The sequence below is a fragment of the Marmota monax genome, unplaced genomic scaffold (assembly GCF_021218885.2).
Source record: "Marmota monax isolate L192 unplaced genomic scaffold, Marmota_monax_Labrador192_F-V1.1 WCK01_AAM20220418_F8-fsc00125, whole genome shotgun sequence".
Lineage (NCBI taxonomy): Eukaryota > Metazoa > Chordata > Mammalia > Rodentia > Sciuridae > Marmota > Marmota monax.
In genome coordinates this window covers 875,272-894,326 of record NW_026695235.1, presented here as the reverse complement: position 1 = coordinate 894,326, position 19,055 = coordinate 875,272, and the positions used below count along the sequence as shown (strand labels likewise).

Sequence of the window (19,055 nt, the reverse complement as noted above, 5' to 3'; positions counted from 1 at the left end):
GCTCCCTGTCATAGTAGGTACAATATTCTAAAAATTTTCAGGTATTGTTGGTTTAGAGGTTTCTATTTATTTTCTGACATTCTGTTTAGCTTTTCTATCTATTGTTGAATGTAGGATTTGAAAGCCTTCAATTGTTAACATTGCATACCCCTGCAAATGCCATGATTTTGTTCTCTATTAATGCTGAGTAATATTTCATTGTGTATATATACCATAGTTTTCCTATCCATTCATCTACTGAAAGGCATCTGGATTGGTTCCACAATTTAGCTATTATGAATTGTGCTACTATAAACATTTGCAAGTAAATGGATGGAGTTGGAGAATATTATGCTAAGTGAAGTAACCAATCCCAAAAAACCAAAGACTGAATGTTTTCTTTAATATGAGGATGCTGACTCACAATGGGGTTGGCAGAGGGAGCATGGGAGAAATGGAGGAACTTTAGATAGGGCAAAGGGGAGGGTGGGATAGGAAAGATGATGGAATGAGATTGACATCATTACCTTAAGTACATGTATGAAGACATGAATGGTGTGAATCTACTTTGTTTACAACAAGAGATTTGAAAAAATTGTGCAGTACATGTGTAATATGAATTGAATTGCCTTCTGCTATCATATATAACAAATTAGAATAAATAAATAATTTTTTAAAAAAATTGCATACCTCTCTTGCTCCTTTTAATTCTGTCATTTTTTTGATTTGCATATTCTGTGCTCTATTGTTGGGTACATATTGATTTAAGTTGTTATACTTTCCTGATAAGTTGTCTCTTTATTCATTATGAAATGCTTCTTTCCCAGAAAAAATTCCATATTTTAAAGTTTGCATGGGCTGCTATATGCAGATACAGATGTGTATCTCCATCCTTTTACTTTGAAACTATTTAAGAGGATTTAGTTTTGAAACATTTTTATGGTTTTTGAATTTTAAGTTCTTGTTTGATAATTTGGACAATATAAACTGAGTTTTAAAGTTAGTTAATTATGTCATCGCATTCAAATTAAATTTTCTTGATTCTTGGTATATTTTATGATGGAATTTTTATGTAGTAAGATAATGTTGGTCCTATTTAAATATTTATGAAGCAGCTATTCACCTTGTTTATGTTAAGCACAATGGGCTTTTGTCTACTCTTCCAGGCTATAGTTAAAATATTTCATAGTTGTTAGTGTCATTTTGATCTGATTAGTTACCTTGTGCCACTGGTTTCCCACTGCTCTTACAAGCGTGTCCAAGCATATAGGATGAATTTAATCATCCCATCTACTGTGCATCATTTGGGATGTCTAATGGTGCATTGAGAGTTCCTACCTTTGTCCCTCAACTGCTGAGCTATCTCTTAGAGAGGGCAAGAGAGTCAGATTCATGAGAGCAGATTCTTCCTGAACCTGAAAACCTCTCTCTTTAACTTACAGATAAATCAAAAGACAAGTCACATTGTAAATCAGAAAAACATTTTGGACTGAGTAATAAAGTACAAAAAAAAAGTGTGTAAAATCACTAAAGTAGTAATTATAGAAAAAAATTATACTTTTTAATAATATTTACATTTAAAAAATAAATGTTCTAAACTTCCAAAAAACATAAAGAAAGAAAAATAATCACAAAGTGACAGTAATGAAGAAAAGTGAAGGTAAAAGTAGGATCAACTTAATTAAAAATTGACACATTTAAAAAAAATTAATAATACCTCAACTTGGCATTTTGAACACATCAACAAAAAGAATAAATTTTAGCTAGATTGATCAAGAATAATAAGAGAGATATTATAAATTACCAATAGGAATTATGAATCAACACTGAAATCCTAGAGATATTAAAAATATAAAGTGGATATTGTGAGCAATGAATACCTATAAATCCACAAAATGTTGAAATGAAGAATTCCCTGAAATATACAAATTATCAGGCTGACTCAAGGAAATATGAATATTGCTATATATAATAAAGAAAGCAAATTCATAAATTCAAACATTTCCACCTAGAAAACAATAAGCCCAGATATCTGTACTACTAAGTTCTATTCAATATTTAGACAATGTATTTATAGGTAACTTAAGAAAATAGTGCTAGTCTAGGTACCTGGTTCCCAATACTTTACTCCAAATGAATAACAAATGAAAAAAACAAAAGAAATAAAGAAATGAACCTAGGCAAGAAAGGTAAGATATGAAACAACTTCAATAGCAAACTCCAAAATTGCTAGGAGAGAGGAATGCCCCACTCTCAACAAACAAAATTAGATAACAAAAGAAACAGTAACAAATCTCACCACTCCTATGTATGCCGAGCACCCTGTCCTTCATTGAGGCTGCATAGTAAAAACAGAGGGAAAACTGTGGGTAAGAGAATAAAACACCATCAGAAAGTACTAAACCTAGGTATACAGGTGGATCAGAGAACAGGAGATGGGAGAGACAAAATAGACCTGGCATGGTGGAGGGACAATCTTAAGGATGCCGAGCTGCTGGGGATGAAAAGGTGTAAGAAAAGAGGCACTCTTCAAAATGGCGTAATGAAGAGGAACAGTAAAGGAAAAGGGTAACACTTAGGGGTACCAAACAAACAAAAGGAATTGAGAAAATTAGGAGACAATTTACTCCTTTTCTCCTGAAAAACAATAAACAAAAATTCACTGAAGTGCCAGGACAACTCTGCATTGAAGGAATTAAGTTGTACTAAATTAAGTATTAAATCACTCAAGTACTTTCCTCCCACAGGAAAGCTTACCAAATGTACAGAGAACTAATGCGAAAGTCATAAAATGAAATTCAGTATACATCACTGAGGAAAACACCCCGTGTTAAACAATAAAGCAAAGAATAACAGAAAGACAAATAATTTCCTTGAAATTAATTATACTTAAGCAAGCATGGAAGAACATGGAAAATAAAATTTATTTAAAAATCAGAATTAGAAACACAAATTTAAAAAATATATATATTAAATAGAATACATTGAATTCAGTGAAAAACAAACAGAAACAAGAAACAGACCCTATCTTATAAATGAAAAACAAATTATATGGTGTCTAAAGGAGAATAGACTGAAATAGAAATTTAATAACGGAAATTTAAGAAGTATAAAAATCAAGAGAATGGTAGTGAAATATAGAAATAACAAAAAAATCTATATATTCAAAAACGCTAGAAGGGATTTTGAACATTCTTACCACATATAAATCATAAATATGTAAAAAGTTTAATATATTTATTTTTATTAGAATATTGCACAAAATATACATGTATCATGATATCCATAAACATGTACAAATTTTATATATCAATGTAAAATGATTCAGTTAATTTTACAAAAGAATATAAGAAATTATTAGAGAAAAAATACTTAGAAACAAAAGCCCAACAAAAAAGATAAAACATTCATATTGCTAAAATTCTTATGAGTAAAAGTACATCAAAGGATAAAAGCAGAACTAATATTTAAAATTATAATTCAAGAAACTTTCTATAAAGTAAAAAAGACCTGCAATTATTCACTGTTATAACTCATAGTTGCATGGAAATATTAACTTAGAAAGATCAATTACAATAATAAGCTAATTAAAATAATAGATTTCTAAGTTAAAGTAAGGTTTTCTTTATTATTTTAGATCAAACCAAAATCAAATCCTTTACAAATGAAAATAATTTAGATTTATGATCAACATTTTCACTATAATCATTAAAAACAGAATGGAGAAGCATTTTAAATGCTGGTTAAACATTTCTTTGTATTCTAATGCATTACAATATTTCACTATATAAGAAAATATAGCCCTCTGTACCTCCAGGTTCACATGAGTGAACAACTGAGTAATAATCATCTAATGAAGGAATAATTAGGGAAACTTTAGCAAAATACAGGTAGTGAATATAGATTGAAAGAGGGTAGAAACTGACATTTGGATAATACATAAAATGATAAGTAGTAACAAGCCTACTGAAAAAGTGGAAGTGAATGGGAGAGTGAAAAAGGAAAATGAAAAATTAAGTTAATTTTGTATAAAAGTAAGAAGAGTTAAAGAATATACATATGAACAGATAAATCAGACAATTATAAGTGAAATAATTAAGAAATAGGAGGAGCAAATTGTTTGATACAAATTAAAACTGGTGAAGTACAAATACAAATCCTAGGTTAACTATCTCAAAGCCATTTTGAAATTTATTAACAAATAAAGAATATGGCCTAATATATCAAACATATTAATACATAAAAATTAGTTCAATTAATTTATTGAAATAAAAATTTCAAACTTGGTTTGTAGAGACCTAATTTTATGTTGTATATATTTTCCTAAACAAATTATCCTGAAAAACTACCACAGTCTGGCTGGGCACAAATCACAAGCCACTGAAGCAGGAACAAACTTTATTTCTGAACTCCACCAGCACACTCCACACACGCTCCCCAGGAACTCCCCCGAACGCCACTCACACGGCTCCTCCAGGAACCACCAACCGGAAATCCCCCCATGGGTTGCATGCGCACTCACTCTCGGAAACCCGTGAGAACTCAACGGGAACTCCAAAGTAGCGGGCGTCCCACACAGCAAGAGCCATCCTATTACTGGACAGTAATGGTCTAATATACAATTGAATCAATCCAGCATCATCTTAATGGCTAGCCTCTCAACCATTACTTCTGGCAAAGTGCCAGGGGCCATTCCGACTCAGCTGTGGCTCTCAACATCTCCCCTCTTCTGTTTAATTAAACAACAAGCAATGTGGCTTAGGGACCGTGCCTGTTAGGTTGTCCAGTACTACATATGGTCCTTACCCGTCATCGGATGAGCTGACCTCAAGGGGTCAGCCTCCTGTCTTAGGTTGGTACCACTGCAATTGGATCTTCCCGGCACTGACTACCGGTCCAGCATACAGCCATACTTGTGGATAGGCCTATGCATCAGTGGGGGGTGAGGTTCTTTGCCTCACCTCTGTTGGCCCCCAAATATGGCCTTTGCACCAGTGGGGGGGTGAGGTTCGTTGCCTCACCTCTGTTGGTCCCCAAATTTTAGACCATCACTAGCAGGAGGGCGGAGGATACAGAAATTGATGGCTACTATGGAAAAATTGTACCACCGGTGACACCATCAGCAAATATACGCCAGCATTATCACAATTTGCTGCACCAACAGATATTTCACAATGCATACAAGTGATACAAAGTCCAGGCAAGTTCTTCAAGCAGTTCAAAGCAGAGGAATCTATCAATATGTCCATTTCCTCCCAAAGTAAATTGACTCCTTGATTGCACATTACTTGTTGAGTTATTATTCATTGATGCATCAGTTTATACAGTTTACTGTGATAGCTATCGAAGAAGCTGTAGTTTGGTTTTATCTTTGTCTTCACTGGCACCAGGATGAAGATAGGAATTCTGGCAATGATGCCTAAAAAAATTATGTACATTCCAACAGGTACTAAGAAAACAATTTTCAGAACAATTTATATTATCTTGAACAGAATTATTAAATATAATGAAAAGGAAAGGTGAAAGTAAACAAACAGATCTGTTAACCTCCTTTTTTGTTCACATATTAAAACAATCCTCAACAGCTGTTTACCCAATTTAAATTAAACCATTTAAATCACGTGAATAATTAAAATATTTGGATCCATTTTTTTCATGAGCTCTCCTCATATATGATATATGGACATACGCACATACAGACATACAACACAAAACACAAGTGTGCACACATAACATACAACACATAAGACAATAGTAAAGACCTTGTAGCTTTACACAGGTGAAATCTCCATTGCAATGTTAAAAAACTCCACAGTCAAAAAATAGAACTGATCAGAAAAACATTAACCTAGGTCTGTATGAGCTCAAAAAATAAAATAGAACTTCATGATGTGGGAAAGGGCAATAATAAAATAGATATTGAAAAAATACTTCCTGGTTACCACCTGGGTTTGACTCTTATTTGCATATCCCATCCTTCTTCCTGTAACTTGCATATGGGTCTGAAGATATTCCCACAAGAAAGCCTCAAGGTTTTTTACGTTTGAAATAGGTGTTCGTTATTCATTAGCCTCCAGGTGTGGGAGAACCACTGTTGTAGATGTAAGAATAGCCAAGCTGGAGCTCTGAATATCAGCTGTTATGGATTTGAGTCAAATCATCTTCTTTTTGGTCTGTAGAAATTGCTTTGGTTAGTCTCTCTGGAATGCAAATTGGCTGCTGTTCTCCCTGTGAAAACACACAAACAGAACCCCGACTCCAGACAATCATTGGGTCAGGACCTTTCCATTGTCCTGTTAGAATATCCTTCCAAAGTACCTTAGGCTTATGTACATTTTTTGGATATATATGCCTTTCCGCAGCACTAAGCCATGATGAATCCAAATTTTAAAAGTTTAGAGTAAAAAGGGTTATTTTAAGTTTATCTTTGGGGGATATATACCCCTATACAAATTCCCTCTTTTAATTTTAATAAGTACATTTTAATAGTTTGATGAGCTCTTTCAACTATGCCTTGTCCCTGTGGATTGTATGGAATTCCTGTTATGTGAGTAATGCCAAATGATGAAAAAAATTGTTTAAAAGATGTGGACGTATAACCAGGACCATTATCTGTTTTTAACTGTTTTGGAATGCCCACAGTGGCAAAATTTTCTAAGCAATGAGCTATAATATCTTTAGTTTTTTCTCCAGAATGAAGGGAGCCCATCAAAAATCTGGAAGAAGTATCAACTGTAACATGCAAATATTTTAATTTTCCAAATTCTGGCAAGTGTGTGACGTCCATCTGCCAAATGTAGTTAGGTATCAGTCCTCTAGGATTGACTCCAAGATTAACTTGTGGTAAAAAGGTCACTCAATTTTGACATTGTTTTATTATTTGTCTAGCTTGTTCCTTAGTTATTTTAAAACAGTTTTGTAAAGTATTAACATTGATATGGAACCTTTTATGAAAATTTGTAGCTTTTTCTAGTTTAGAGAAAATATGTATGTCATGTGTAGTTTTATCTGCTAAATCATTGCCCAAACTAAGGGATCCAGGCAATCCTGTATGGCTCTGATATGTCCTATAAAGAATGGATCTTTTCTGTCCCAGATTAGACTTTGTATAGTGGAAAACAAAGAGAAAACAGTAGAGGAAGGAGAAATCCTACCAGCATCTTTAAGGGATACTATAGCATTAACTGTATACTGACTATCAGAAAATAAATTAAATACAGAATCTTTAAACATCACATAAGGTTGTAATACTGCATTAAGCTCTACCTTTTGAGCTGATTGTTTGAGTACTAAAAATGTAAAAGTTTGATCAGGGGTAACTACTGCTGCTGTACCATTATTTGACCCATCAGTGAATATATTTGGAGCATTCATGATAGGTGTTTTTCTTGTCATTTTTAGAAAAACTACAGGATAATAAAGGATTAGATGGTAAGTGGTCACCAAATGAAACATTAGATTTACACATGATTATTGCCCAAGTATTTAACTCATTAGCTAACTCATCAATTTGATCCATAGTATATGGAGTAATAATTTTATTGGGAGAAATTCCAAACACTCCCTTTGCAGCTTTTTGGAGTATTAATTGTCCTACAGCCTCAGGATACCTAGTAAGAATAGTGTTAGGAGAATAAGATAAATGTATCCACAATAATGGACCTTCTTGCCAAAATACTCCTGTAGGAATATTTTTTGTTGGTATTACAATAAATAATAAAGGCAAACTTATATCAATTATATCCAAATGCATATTTTCCATATATATTTCAATAATTTTTAATGACTTTCTTGCTTTAGGCGTTAACATGCGGGGTGAATTTGGATCTGAAGGACCTTTTAGGATATCAAATAAAGGTCCCAACTCTCCTGTTGGTATGCCTAGATAAAGCCTTATCAATTTATGTCTCCTAATAACTTTTGAAAGTCGTTAAATGATTTGAGTTGATCTACTCATATTTGAATTTTTGGTGGACAGACCATGGTTGAGGATAATAGAACTCCTAAATAATTTATTGGAAAATTTAATTGTACTTTATCTATTGCTATCTCTAGATTATAATTTTTTAATAAATTTGTAAGTGTGGCATGACATTGTAGCAATGTGTTTTCATCTTTATGTGCTAATAATACATCATCCATATAGTGAAATATTTGTAGTTCAGGATTTTGATTTCTAAGTGGCTGGATTGCTTTGTTAACATAAAGTTGACACATAGTTGGGCTGTTAGCCATCCCTTCAGGGAGTACTTTCCATTCATATCTCTGATCAGGACCTTCATGATTTAGTGCAGGGATAGTAAATGCAAAACGTGGACTATCCTCAGGATGAATTGGAATTGAAAAAAAAACATTCTTTAATATCTATAGCTAAAACATACCAGGTTTTTGGCAAAGCAAACAATTGAGGAATCCGTGATTGAGCAGGTCCCATAATAACCATCTCATTATTAATGGCTCTTAAATCTTGCAATAATCTCCATTTACCAGATTTCTTTTTAATGACAAAAATGGGAGTATTATGGGGAGATACAGAAGGTTGTATATGTCCCTCTGCTAATTGTTGTTTGACCAGGTCATGGGCTGCTTGTATCTTTTCTTTAGTCAGGGGCCACGGAGGAACCCATACTGGTCTTTCTGATTTCCAAGTAATTTTTATTGTCTCAGTGACCCCTTCTGAAAACCTAATCCATGTCTATTTATTCCTTGATCTATTTGAATTGGTGCTGCTATACCTTGTTCTTGTTCTAATATTTTTTCTTTCCTAAAACCTTGTCTAGCCCTAATAGTGGGCGCATTTGGATTGATGTTATTTGTTAATGTCAAACCTAATTGATCTAGGACATCTCGTCCCCATAAATTTATAGGAAGATGATCCAATACATATGGCTGTATAGTTCCTTCACATCCTTCAGGATCCTTCCAATCTAATACCATTGAACTTCTATGGGGATTAGTTGCCACTCCTAGGCCTCAAAGCGTTTGAGTGGCTTGTTTTAATGGCCAATGTTTCGGCCATTCTTGATGAGAGATGATGCTGAGGTCTGCACCTGTATCGAGTAGCCCATTAAACTCATGTCCTTGAATATTTAGTTTTAGCATTGGAGGAGAATCTATATTTAAAGGCAGCATAGCCCAATATACACCTGTGGAGCCTAATCCCCTGGAACCTCTTTCTATACTACTACTGGAAACTTTATCATGTAGGCTGGGTATTATTAATAACTGTGCTATTCTATCTCCTGGTGAAATTACTAATATACCATTTGGAGAACTAGCTATAATTTTTATTTCACCTTCATAATCGGGATCAATTACCCCAGGACTTATCATAAGTCCTTTAAGAGTAGAAGAACTGCGTCCTAACAATAAGCCTACTGTTCCTTGGGGAAGAGGTCCTTTTACTCCTGTGGGAATGATTTGAACTCCCATCTCTGGAGTTAGTACTGCTCTGATGGAGGTGCAGATGTCCAACCCTTTGCTCCCTCTGGTTTGTCTGATGAGAGATCTGATGGATAATGTGTCCTGGGCACTACCCTGATGGTGTTGCTGGGTTCCTCCACGGTGTTTCTGGGTTCCTCCAGTGCCCCGTATATTTGTGGTCATGGGCCCCGGAGCATTGGGCCCCCCTGTCCATTTTTTGGCAATGGAATCCAATGCCTTTCTCCACAATATAGTGGGTAAACACCTGGTCCTTGTCCATTTTTTGATAACATAGTACCCTCTATGGTGGTTTGAGAACGGCATTCATTAGCCCAATGTCTCCCTCTACGGCATCGTGGGCAAATACCCGGTATTCTACTCCTTTGATACCTAGTTTTGTTAAACCCTCCTCCTATGAGGCAATTCCTTTTAAAATGTCCTGTTTGTTCACAATTGTAGCATGTTTTTGGCCTTTCATCTAAAGCCTGTTGTACTGAAGCTGCCAAGACTTGCTCTTGTTCATTAGTGTCTCTACACAATTTAATATATGTGTTTAAATCTCCATGTTTCAATGGTCTAATGACCTCCCTGCAGCAACAATTTGCTTGCTCTTAAGCCAGTTGTTTTATTAATGGCATTGCTTGTTCTGTATCCCCAAAAACTCTGGTAGCTGTTTGAATAAGCCTATCTACAAATTCAGCGTAAGGTTCATTATCTCCCTGTATTACCTTAGATAATTGACCTTGTAAATCTCCATGTCCTTGTAAAGTCTTCCATGCCCTAACTGCATCTGCAGCAATTTGTGAGTATATAGCAGGATCATACCTAATTTGTTGCCGCTGATCCTCATAAGGTCCTTTTCCTAACAACATATCTAGATTTCTCTGAGGATAACTGGCTGCTGCATATCGCCTAGCCGTCTCCGTGCAAAATTCCTCATTGGCTACCTTCCATAACAAATATTGTCTTCCATTTAGCACAGATTTACACATGCTAGCCCAATCTGCTGGCGTCATGTCCAAGTTGTTAATGGACTCGACCATGCTTACAGTGAAGGGTGCTTGGGGATCATAGGTTGTTACAGCCTCCTTTAACTGCTTCACTGTTTTGAAATCTAAAGCACGGTGAATTCGCTGCCCTCCTGCCTGCTCAAGTACAGGGCATGCTAATCTTTGAGGTCCTGTCTCAGGATCCCATCTATCAACTACGAGAGTTGGGGGCCCCATAGGATATGTTGTCTCTATAGGTGGAGCAGTTGGTTGGACACTTACACCCTCTGGTGATAGAAAGGTGTTAGTAGCAGCCTCCTGTTGTAACTTTTTCCTGATAGTTCTTCCTCCTTTAAATTTTCTTCCTCTGTCTGACTAGCTCGAGAGACCTTCTCTTTTACTTGATCTAAAATGTCTTTCTCCAAGGTCTGAACCTCTAACAATTTACTTAACACTCTTTCAGTTTGTTTTTCACTAATTTCTAATCTACTATAAAGATAACACAACCCAACAAGATAACACAAAACAAAACCAAAACAGAATGAAACAAAAACGGAACAAAAAAATCGTTGTGTCAATTTTTCTATTTTCTTGACATGTGCATTTGTGGTCTATTTCTATCTCTTCCTCAGGGGCGAACAACTTCAAACCTTGAGCCAACCATTTTTCCCAGTTTGCCTGAGAAAGTTCTAGGGATAGGCAGCTTTAAATAAGAACAAAACAAATCAAAACAAGAACACATTGTTTTTTGAAATGGTCACCCATTCTCTCGCCTTCCCTCAGGCGAGAGCAATTTCACTTACCTCTGAGCTTCAGGCATTCCCCAAATGGGCCACCAATTGCCGCAGTCTGGCTGGGCACAAATCACGAGCCACTGAAGCAGGAACAAACTTTATTTCTGAACTCCACCAGCACACTCCACACACACTCCCCGGGAACTCCCCCGAACGCCACCCATGCGGCTCCTCCATGAACCACCAACCGGAAACCCCCCCATGGGCTGCATCTGCACTCACTCTCGGAACCCTGCAAGAACTCAATGGGAACTCCAAAGTAGTGGGCATCCCACACAGCAAGAGCCATCCCATTAATGGACAGTAAAGGTCTAATATACAATTGAATCAATCCAGCATCATCTTAATGGATCGCCTCTCAACCATTACATCTGGCAAAGTGCCAGGGGCCATTCCGACTCAGCTGTGGCTCTCAACAAAAAACTGTAAGAACAATATGAACAAAGATTCTGGACAAAAGAACAAAGGAAGAAAATATTAGTAACTATTTTAATAACAAAATAGAATACAGGCTATAAAACATTAAATTAACATAAGGGACTTTTCCATGTTAAGAACCATAATCACCAGATATATATAATGCTTAGGAGTATTTTATTTATGTGCAAAAACACAAAAAGAAGTCATAAAGTGGATCGTGCAAGTATATATATTGTGCAATAAATATAGATGTATATATGTAATATATACAAAATAAATACACACACAAACAGCAAAAAGACAGTAGATAGAACCACCACAATAATAGTAATAATAATGGAGGACTTTAGTATACCTCTCTCAGAAAGAAACATGTAGCAGAAATAAATAGGAAAAAAGTACATAAGGTCAGAGAAGACCTAAATCACATAATCAATGAGGTAGTTTTTACTGACACACATATATATATAAACTGGTGCGGAGGTAAATATATATATATATTTTCACCTTCATAATCGGGATCAATTACCCGATTATGAAGGTGAAAATATATATATATATATTTACCTCCGCACCAGTTTAAAAAATAAACCTTTCCGTAAGCTCTCAGAAAATATAAAGAAAAATTGATCATTTATTAGGGCAGAGAGAAAAAATAGGTATGTTTTTAAAGTAGAAATGCTATTGCTAAAGTTCTATGATTGCTATGCCATAAAGCTAGAAATTACTTACAATAACAAAATAATAGACAAGTCATTTCATCAAGAAAGTCAGTCTTTTATTAAATAACTCTCCAGTGAAAGTGAAAATATATTAGAAAATTACAGATTTCAGATCAATGATGCTAATAAAAATGTACTCAAAATCTATGAAAATAAGATTTTCAGCAGACAAAAATCATAGAACTCTGCACATTTATCATTAAAATGAAATAAATAATATGAATAAACTAATATCCAAGTTTTAAAAATGTTTGGAAAGAACAACTAGGTAAGCTAAAGAAAGTATATGTAATAAATTTAAAAGTAAAAGTTAATGAAGCAGAAATTGAAGAAAAAAATTTTAAAAATGACTAAAACTGCTGTTATTTAAAATAATTGAGAAAATTATAGAATGCTTGGTAATTTATCAAGAGACAACAGAGTAAGACTTAAAAAATAACAACTGAGAAATCATTGAAAGAAAAGATATTTTAAAAATTATATGATTCATTTTTTAGATCTTATGGATAAAAATTTGAAAATTTAGATGAAGTGGTTAATTCCCTAAAGAAATGCAGATTATCAAATTTCACACCACGATATTTAGAGATTATAAAGATAATATATTATTATAATTTCTTTAGAAGAAGCAGAAGAAATTGTTAAAACTATAGGATTATGTTTCATATCAAGAACATTTTCCCAAGAAAATTTTGCCAAACATTTAGAGAAGAAAATTTCAATGTCTATTAAATTTTTTAAAATATTACAAATAAAGGAAAATTTCCTAATTCCTATTATACACGATGTGTAATATTATCATCAGTGTTGGGCAGACTCTTAAGGTACCACCTTGATTTCTGCCTGGTGATACCCGATACCCTTACATGATCCTCTTTTCTTGAGTATGGCAAGGTTAGTGAATTGCTTCTATCAATCAGAGCATGTCAACAGTGGTGGAGGAAAAAAAAAAGTGTGTGTGTGTGTGTGTGTGTGTGCTATGTTATAAGAAATTGTAGTCTTCTTTGGATACACTTTCCATCCCCTCCTGGCTTTGAGAAAACATTCAGCCATATTTGGGATTTCACATGATAATTAGGAACTATAGGCGCTATAGGAGCTTCTTGGACGTTAGGGTGATCTCCAGCAAAGACCACGTAAAATCTACAGTTCAACTGTCAATGTTGAGCCCCTCAATTATAAAACCATAGGGAACTGAATTCTGCCACAAGCATATGAAAATGGGAGTAGATCCTTCCTCACCTTAGTTTCAGAAGATACTGCAGACCTGACCAACACCTTCATTACTTCACTGAAACTTACAGACTAAACCTAATATGCTGTCTCTGTATAATTATTATGGACTGAAATGCAGGCCAAATAATTTCACCATTTACTACTACTTGATGTAAAAGATTGTAAAGTGTTTTTTTTTATTGAGTGTCTTCATGAAAATATTTTTAAACAGTTAAAGAAACAGAAGGATAACACTACAACATTCATTTGCATTGAGATATCTTGTACATAAAAATTTTGAAAGTTATTATTTTAAATGATTGTTTACCATGTGCCTACAATTCTTTTTTTTTAACTTTCCAATGTTATTAATCATATGTAACAGACTGACATCCAAATACTGTACATAACTCTACAATCAGAATGCTGATAAGACATCATCTTTATTAAATCTGATAATTATTAAAAAAGACTAAGACATTTAAATAATCAAGGTTGAAGAACCACAGGTTCTCACTCTCAAAGAATCAATCCCACTGACATTTGGATTTCAGACTTCCAGCTCCCAGAATTATAAAACAATGTATTTCTGTGTTTAAGCCACCAGCCTGTGTAACATCAATTCTAGGAAACTAATACAGTTATTATTCAGGAAATCAAACAGCATGCTTCTGTATTCACACAACATCCTTCCCCTGGAACAGCATTCAGACTTGAAGGGAGTCATTTCTTAACCCCTCTGGTCTATTTCTCAATCCTTATGGTCCACTGAAACTGGCAGTCACAATCACCTTCTAAAACATGTTGCCTTGAACCCAGCCTCTGTGGTATGGCTGCTTACTTCTATTATATGCCAGCAACAATGAGATGGGATTTGGGTAGATACCAGGTTCAAGCTCTGATCAGCAAACTTGGCCTTCACCACCTGGCTTAAAAGGACAGTCTGCTTCATATTCTCTGCACCCCTCAAACAATTTCAACTAATAATCTCTGGAGAAAATGGCCTTCTGCTTTAGTTGCTATAGCAAGAAAGTAACAGATGTAAGCCAAAATGATATGGAAACAACCTGTTAGCAGCTGGGAAGTAAAGGTAAGGTTTGTTTTGACAAATTGCCTTAAAACCAAACGTTCTTCCTATAATCTTAAAACAAAGTCGTGTTTTCAGAATCCCATCAGAGCCCCCACTAATCTTCCTGCTGCACTCAATCTTTTAAACCTAAAATAACTGTAGATTCTCCCAGCAAACACAATTCAGAGTAAAATAAAAATAAAGATAACCCAGACCCTATTCTTAAGAAGCACGTTCTGGTATATGTCAAATACTACTTGCTTTTTATGACAAAATTTATCTTCTCATTAGTACAGATGAAAACTGAAGTCTACAAAAACTATGTTACTTTCCTAAGAGAAACAACCTTGGGCATGGTAAAGAAGTTGACCTAGAAATGGTAAGAGAAAATAACTTCCTAAGAAAGTAATCATTACCTGTCATGAAGGCTGAAAACAGAAAAATGTCAAAAAGAAACTTTGGACACCAGACTGAAATAAAAACTAGAGTTGCGGTTTTGATTAAATAAATTTATTGGATCAATAGAGAAAGAAGGTCCATCATGAAATCCATCAATGCAGTAACTGTCACAGTCATCCTAATGAGGCAGAACTGCCAGGTGTCAGGTGAATTTCACCTTGTCCCACTTCATGAGGTAAACTTAAGGAACTGGTAGGTTCTGTATAGTTCAAAAACAGACATATTAGACTTCCAGTGCAGGATCAACATCTTCCAAAAGTGATGCTGAGGACATGTGGCATTCAGAATTTGTGAATCTTGGTGTTATGAATATATAGGTTGAGAATCTCTCATGGTTTTTTTCCTTAGTAGTATCCAAAGCCAGAGCCATAGCCAGAGCCACATCCATAACCACAGCCACAGAGGGACCGGGAGCCATATCCATAGCCACAGCCATAGCCACAGCCCAGGCTGCGGAAGCCACAGCCCAGGCCTCCATAGCCAAAGCCCAGGCCTCCATAGCCACAGCCTCCATTGCCATAGCCCATGCCTCCGTAACCATAGCCCAGGCCTCCATAGCCACAGCATCCATAGCCACGGCCTCCATAGTAGTTTCCGTAGTAGCTGCCACACATGGTGTTGGTTGTTGAGTGGAGAGTTTGTCCTTGGGTAGAAAAGTTGTGTAGGTGAGGAGTCTGGACAATTGTTCCTGTAGAAGGCCTTTTATATGCCTTCAGAGTGGGTGGGACCCATCACATGTGCTCATGCCATTGGCCTATTTTATGACTAATATAATTAATGTGTTATTAAGAGAGCAGTGGGTTGTGCCTTAAGGCATTTAAGAGGCATGTTTTAATGCATTAAGTAGCATTTTAATAAGATCATAGAGTCATACACGCAGATCTTTAGTTTAAAATTCTAAAACCAGGTATAATGTAAAGAAAGAGAATCCTTGATAGTTTGAATTGACTTGCTGTTAACCCTAAATCACTATTTTTCTCCTTGACTGTTAGAGTCTGTAAACAAGTCAAAATAACACCTGGCATTTTGCCAGGGGAATGTTAGAGTTCGTAAACAAGTCTGGATGGTGCCTGGCAAATTGCCAGAGGGAGTGGTTTGAGAAGTAACAAAAGCGAGCCATTAAGTGTGGAGATTCCTGATTGGTTGAGTGATGTATCTAGTTTATGCTAATTAGATAAGCTGTGTGGAATGTATAAATACTGCTCCTGTCCTGCAATAAAGGACTCCTACTCCTGCTGTATCAATGCACACAAGTTGTTTGTCACCCGCCCCCCCCCCCCTGTTATTTTGCTGCAGCCATACTCAGGCACTTGACCTTCCATAATTACAGTCTTCCTATGGGGTATTTTAAATATCTGTTCCTGTCCAGGGACAAATAGTAGAGTGTTGGGGTGGCTTGTGATGAGATTAAGGAATAGAAGATAACTTAGAACCCCCCCCCCTTATTTATGAGAGATTAGAGGACAGGAAAGTTTCTGATTTCCTATCTAAATACAAAATTGAAGTAAATAAAAATGAATTTAATGCAATCAAAGAGACAAAACTATTTTATAATTCATCCAAAATTTTTCCTTTTTATGTAGGTTTCTTTGCAGACATTTTTCTTGGTATACAAAATTCATAAATACATTATTTGTGACAAAATTTTATTCATTGTCTTTCTTGATAGAAGCATTAGTTGCAGATAGATCTTCAATATCCCAATGTATATTTTCCCAAATGAAATGACATTAACTGGAACTTTTACTCCAAAATTCAACAAATTCAACCATCCATCCATCCATCCGTTTATCAATCCATTCATCCATTCACTCATCATCAAATATATATAGTTTCAATGACAATTGTCAGAATCATAAAAATTTATGTTATCATCAATAGATCTTAACCAATAATGGGACTCCATTTTGCATTTTTTAAACAAAATCTCATATAATTTTTTAATTAAAATTTAAATAGCTTTGGAAAGAATTATTTGTCTTACACCAAATTGTCCTAGATTTCAAAATTAATGGGCTTAGAATATGGAACCTATAAAATAGAACTCGCAATACTGTGTAGAAAATAAAAACATGATAAAAGAAAAAAAGGGCTGGGGATGTGATTCAAGTGGTAGCGCGCTCACCTGGCATTTGCGGGGTGCTGGGTTGGATCCTCGGCACCACATACAGATAAAATAAAGATGTTGTGTTCACCGAAAACTAAAAAAAGAAATATTAAAAAAATTCTCTCTCTTTAAAAAAAAGAAAGAAAGACAGAAAAAAAATACCTACCAAAATTACCAGAAGGAACTCTTGATTGCCAAATATAGGATGAGTGGTGCATTATCATTGGGATTATGAGTTTTGAATAAAGTAAAAAACTTTTAGTTCATACCAATATAAACAAATAAATGAAAAGATAAATGAATGTATAATGGACAATTCTTTTTATAGTAAAATGAAATCAATAAAAACAATAGGAATTATGGAGAGAGAAGATATTTAATGGATGCTGAACTAACAGAGAAAGATTTGGTGAGCAACAAAATATTCAGCTTAGTCTCAAATAATTTCCTTATAATTGGGTAAAACAGTAATCTAATAATAAATGTGATGAACACCAAATGATCAAAGTTAATAGTATCCCTTCTGGGAAAAACTAAAATCTGGTTTATCATCAGCCTCATGATATGATATACTAACAACAACACAATATCACTTCAGTCTTATGCCAAAATGCATAACCCAAACCTACTCAAGAAGAGACAACAGACAAACCCACATTTTGCGACAACTTTACATAAACCACAGCAGGTATTCTCAAAATATTACCAAGGTCATCCAACTTAAAGAAAGGCTGAGGAACTACATAGATTGCTTCTCTGTCTTCATTTGCACCACTCAGCAAAAACTGGTTCCATTTGGTATTTCCTTTATTCTCTCTTCAAAGCTGTACTATACTTTTATAGAGTCCTTCGGAGGAAGGACAAGGACTTTGTTTGCTTCCATCCTCACAAGCTGCTTCTCCTCATTATCCTTTGCTTGACTGGTTTAAAGTGACCTCAAAAATCCTGGAGTGCCTGGGGCTTCATGTTTATCTCTTTTAGAGTCTCTCTCAAGTTCTTTTTTCTGGACCACAGTCAATATCAGGATTCTAAGTACCTCACAGTCTCCAATTGACTCCAATTTTTATATATAAGCTTGAAAATTTTGAATTTTTATACTGGCTGACTTGTTTTTAACACCTTGACTTGGATGCTAATTGGCATTAGGAATCTGTCCTTGATCATCTGAATTCATCCCCTACCACATTTCTCTTATGTACCAATAATGCTAAAACTCCACTGACTTTTCTGCTCCCCAAGTACAACAAATATTGCTCGCAATAAACTCCCAGTCTTGGCACTATTTTTTATTAAAATAATATCAGGGAAGTTTGGCTACATTTTCTAATTAAATCACAATAATAACACCACAATTTATGATCACCTTACCTTAATTCAACTCCTTTTAATACCTTTTTAAAATTTAATGTAACTCACTAAGTTTATTATCTTAAAGCATCTCTATTACAATTTATATAATATTTATTTTTTTAAAATATATCTCTCTTCTTCAATCTCAATTGTAACCTACAGAAAGTAGAGATTTTGCCTGTTTTGTTCATCTGCTCCATCCTTATTCCTTACAACAGTGCCCGGCACAGAAGATTCATAACACAATTTGGGAACAAGAGAAAATGTAAACCAATGAATGAGATATTGTAATCTTCTCAACTCCAATTCTGTATGGAATAAGCTCTACTTTGTACTGTGCCTAGGGTACCTGGAGATACTATCATACACTTGACATACACAGACTATCTGATGAACCTATCATTGGTACATTTTCTGGTTTAGAATCCATACCCTTTTCTAACTGTTAAAGTTGTATATATCTACTAAAGTTTATGAACTACTGTGTGTAATTTCATCTCTCTCTGACTATATCTTCTCCTCTCCTTA

At 34.9% G+C, this 19,055-nt stretch overlaps 1 protein-coding gene across 1 annotated transcript; it reads right to left on the bottom strand.

Moving 5' to 3' along the window:
• Nucleotides 1-15,106: 15,106 nt before the first annotated feature.
• Nucleotides 15,107-17,835, bottom strand: LOC124089230 (keratin-associated protein 6-3). Its single transcript, XM_058577226.1, has 2 exons — nucleotides 17,830-17,835; nucleotides 15,107-15,780 (listed from the first exon to the last, which is right to left on the bottom strand). The coding sequence occupies exons 1-2, from the start codon at nucleotides 17,833-17,835 to the stop codon at nucleotides 15,415-15,417; spliced, it is 372 nt and encodes a 123-aa protein (XP_058433209.1). The 3' UTR covers nucleotides 15,107-15,414.
• Nucleotides 17,836-19,055: the final 1,220 nt, after the last annotated feature.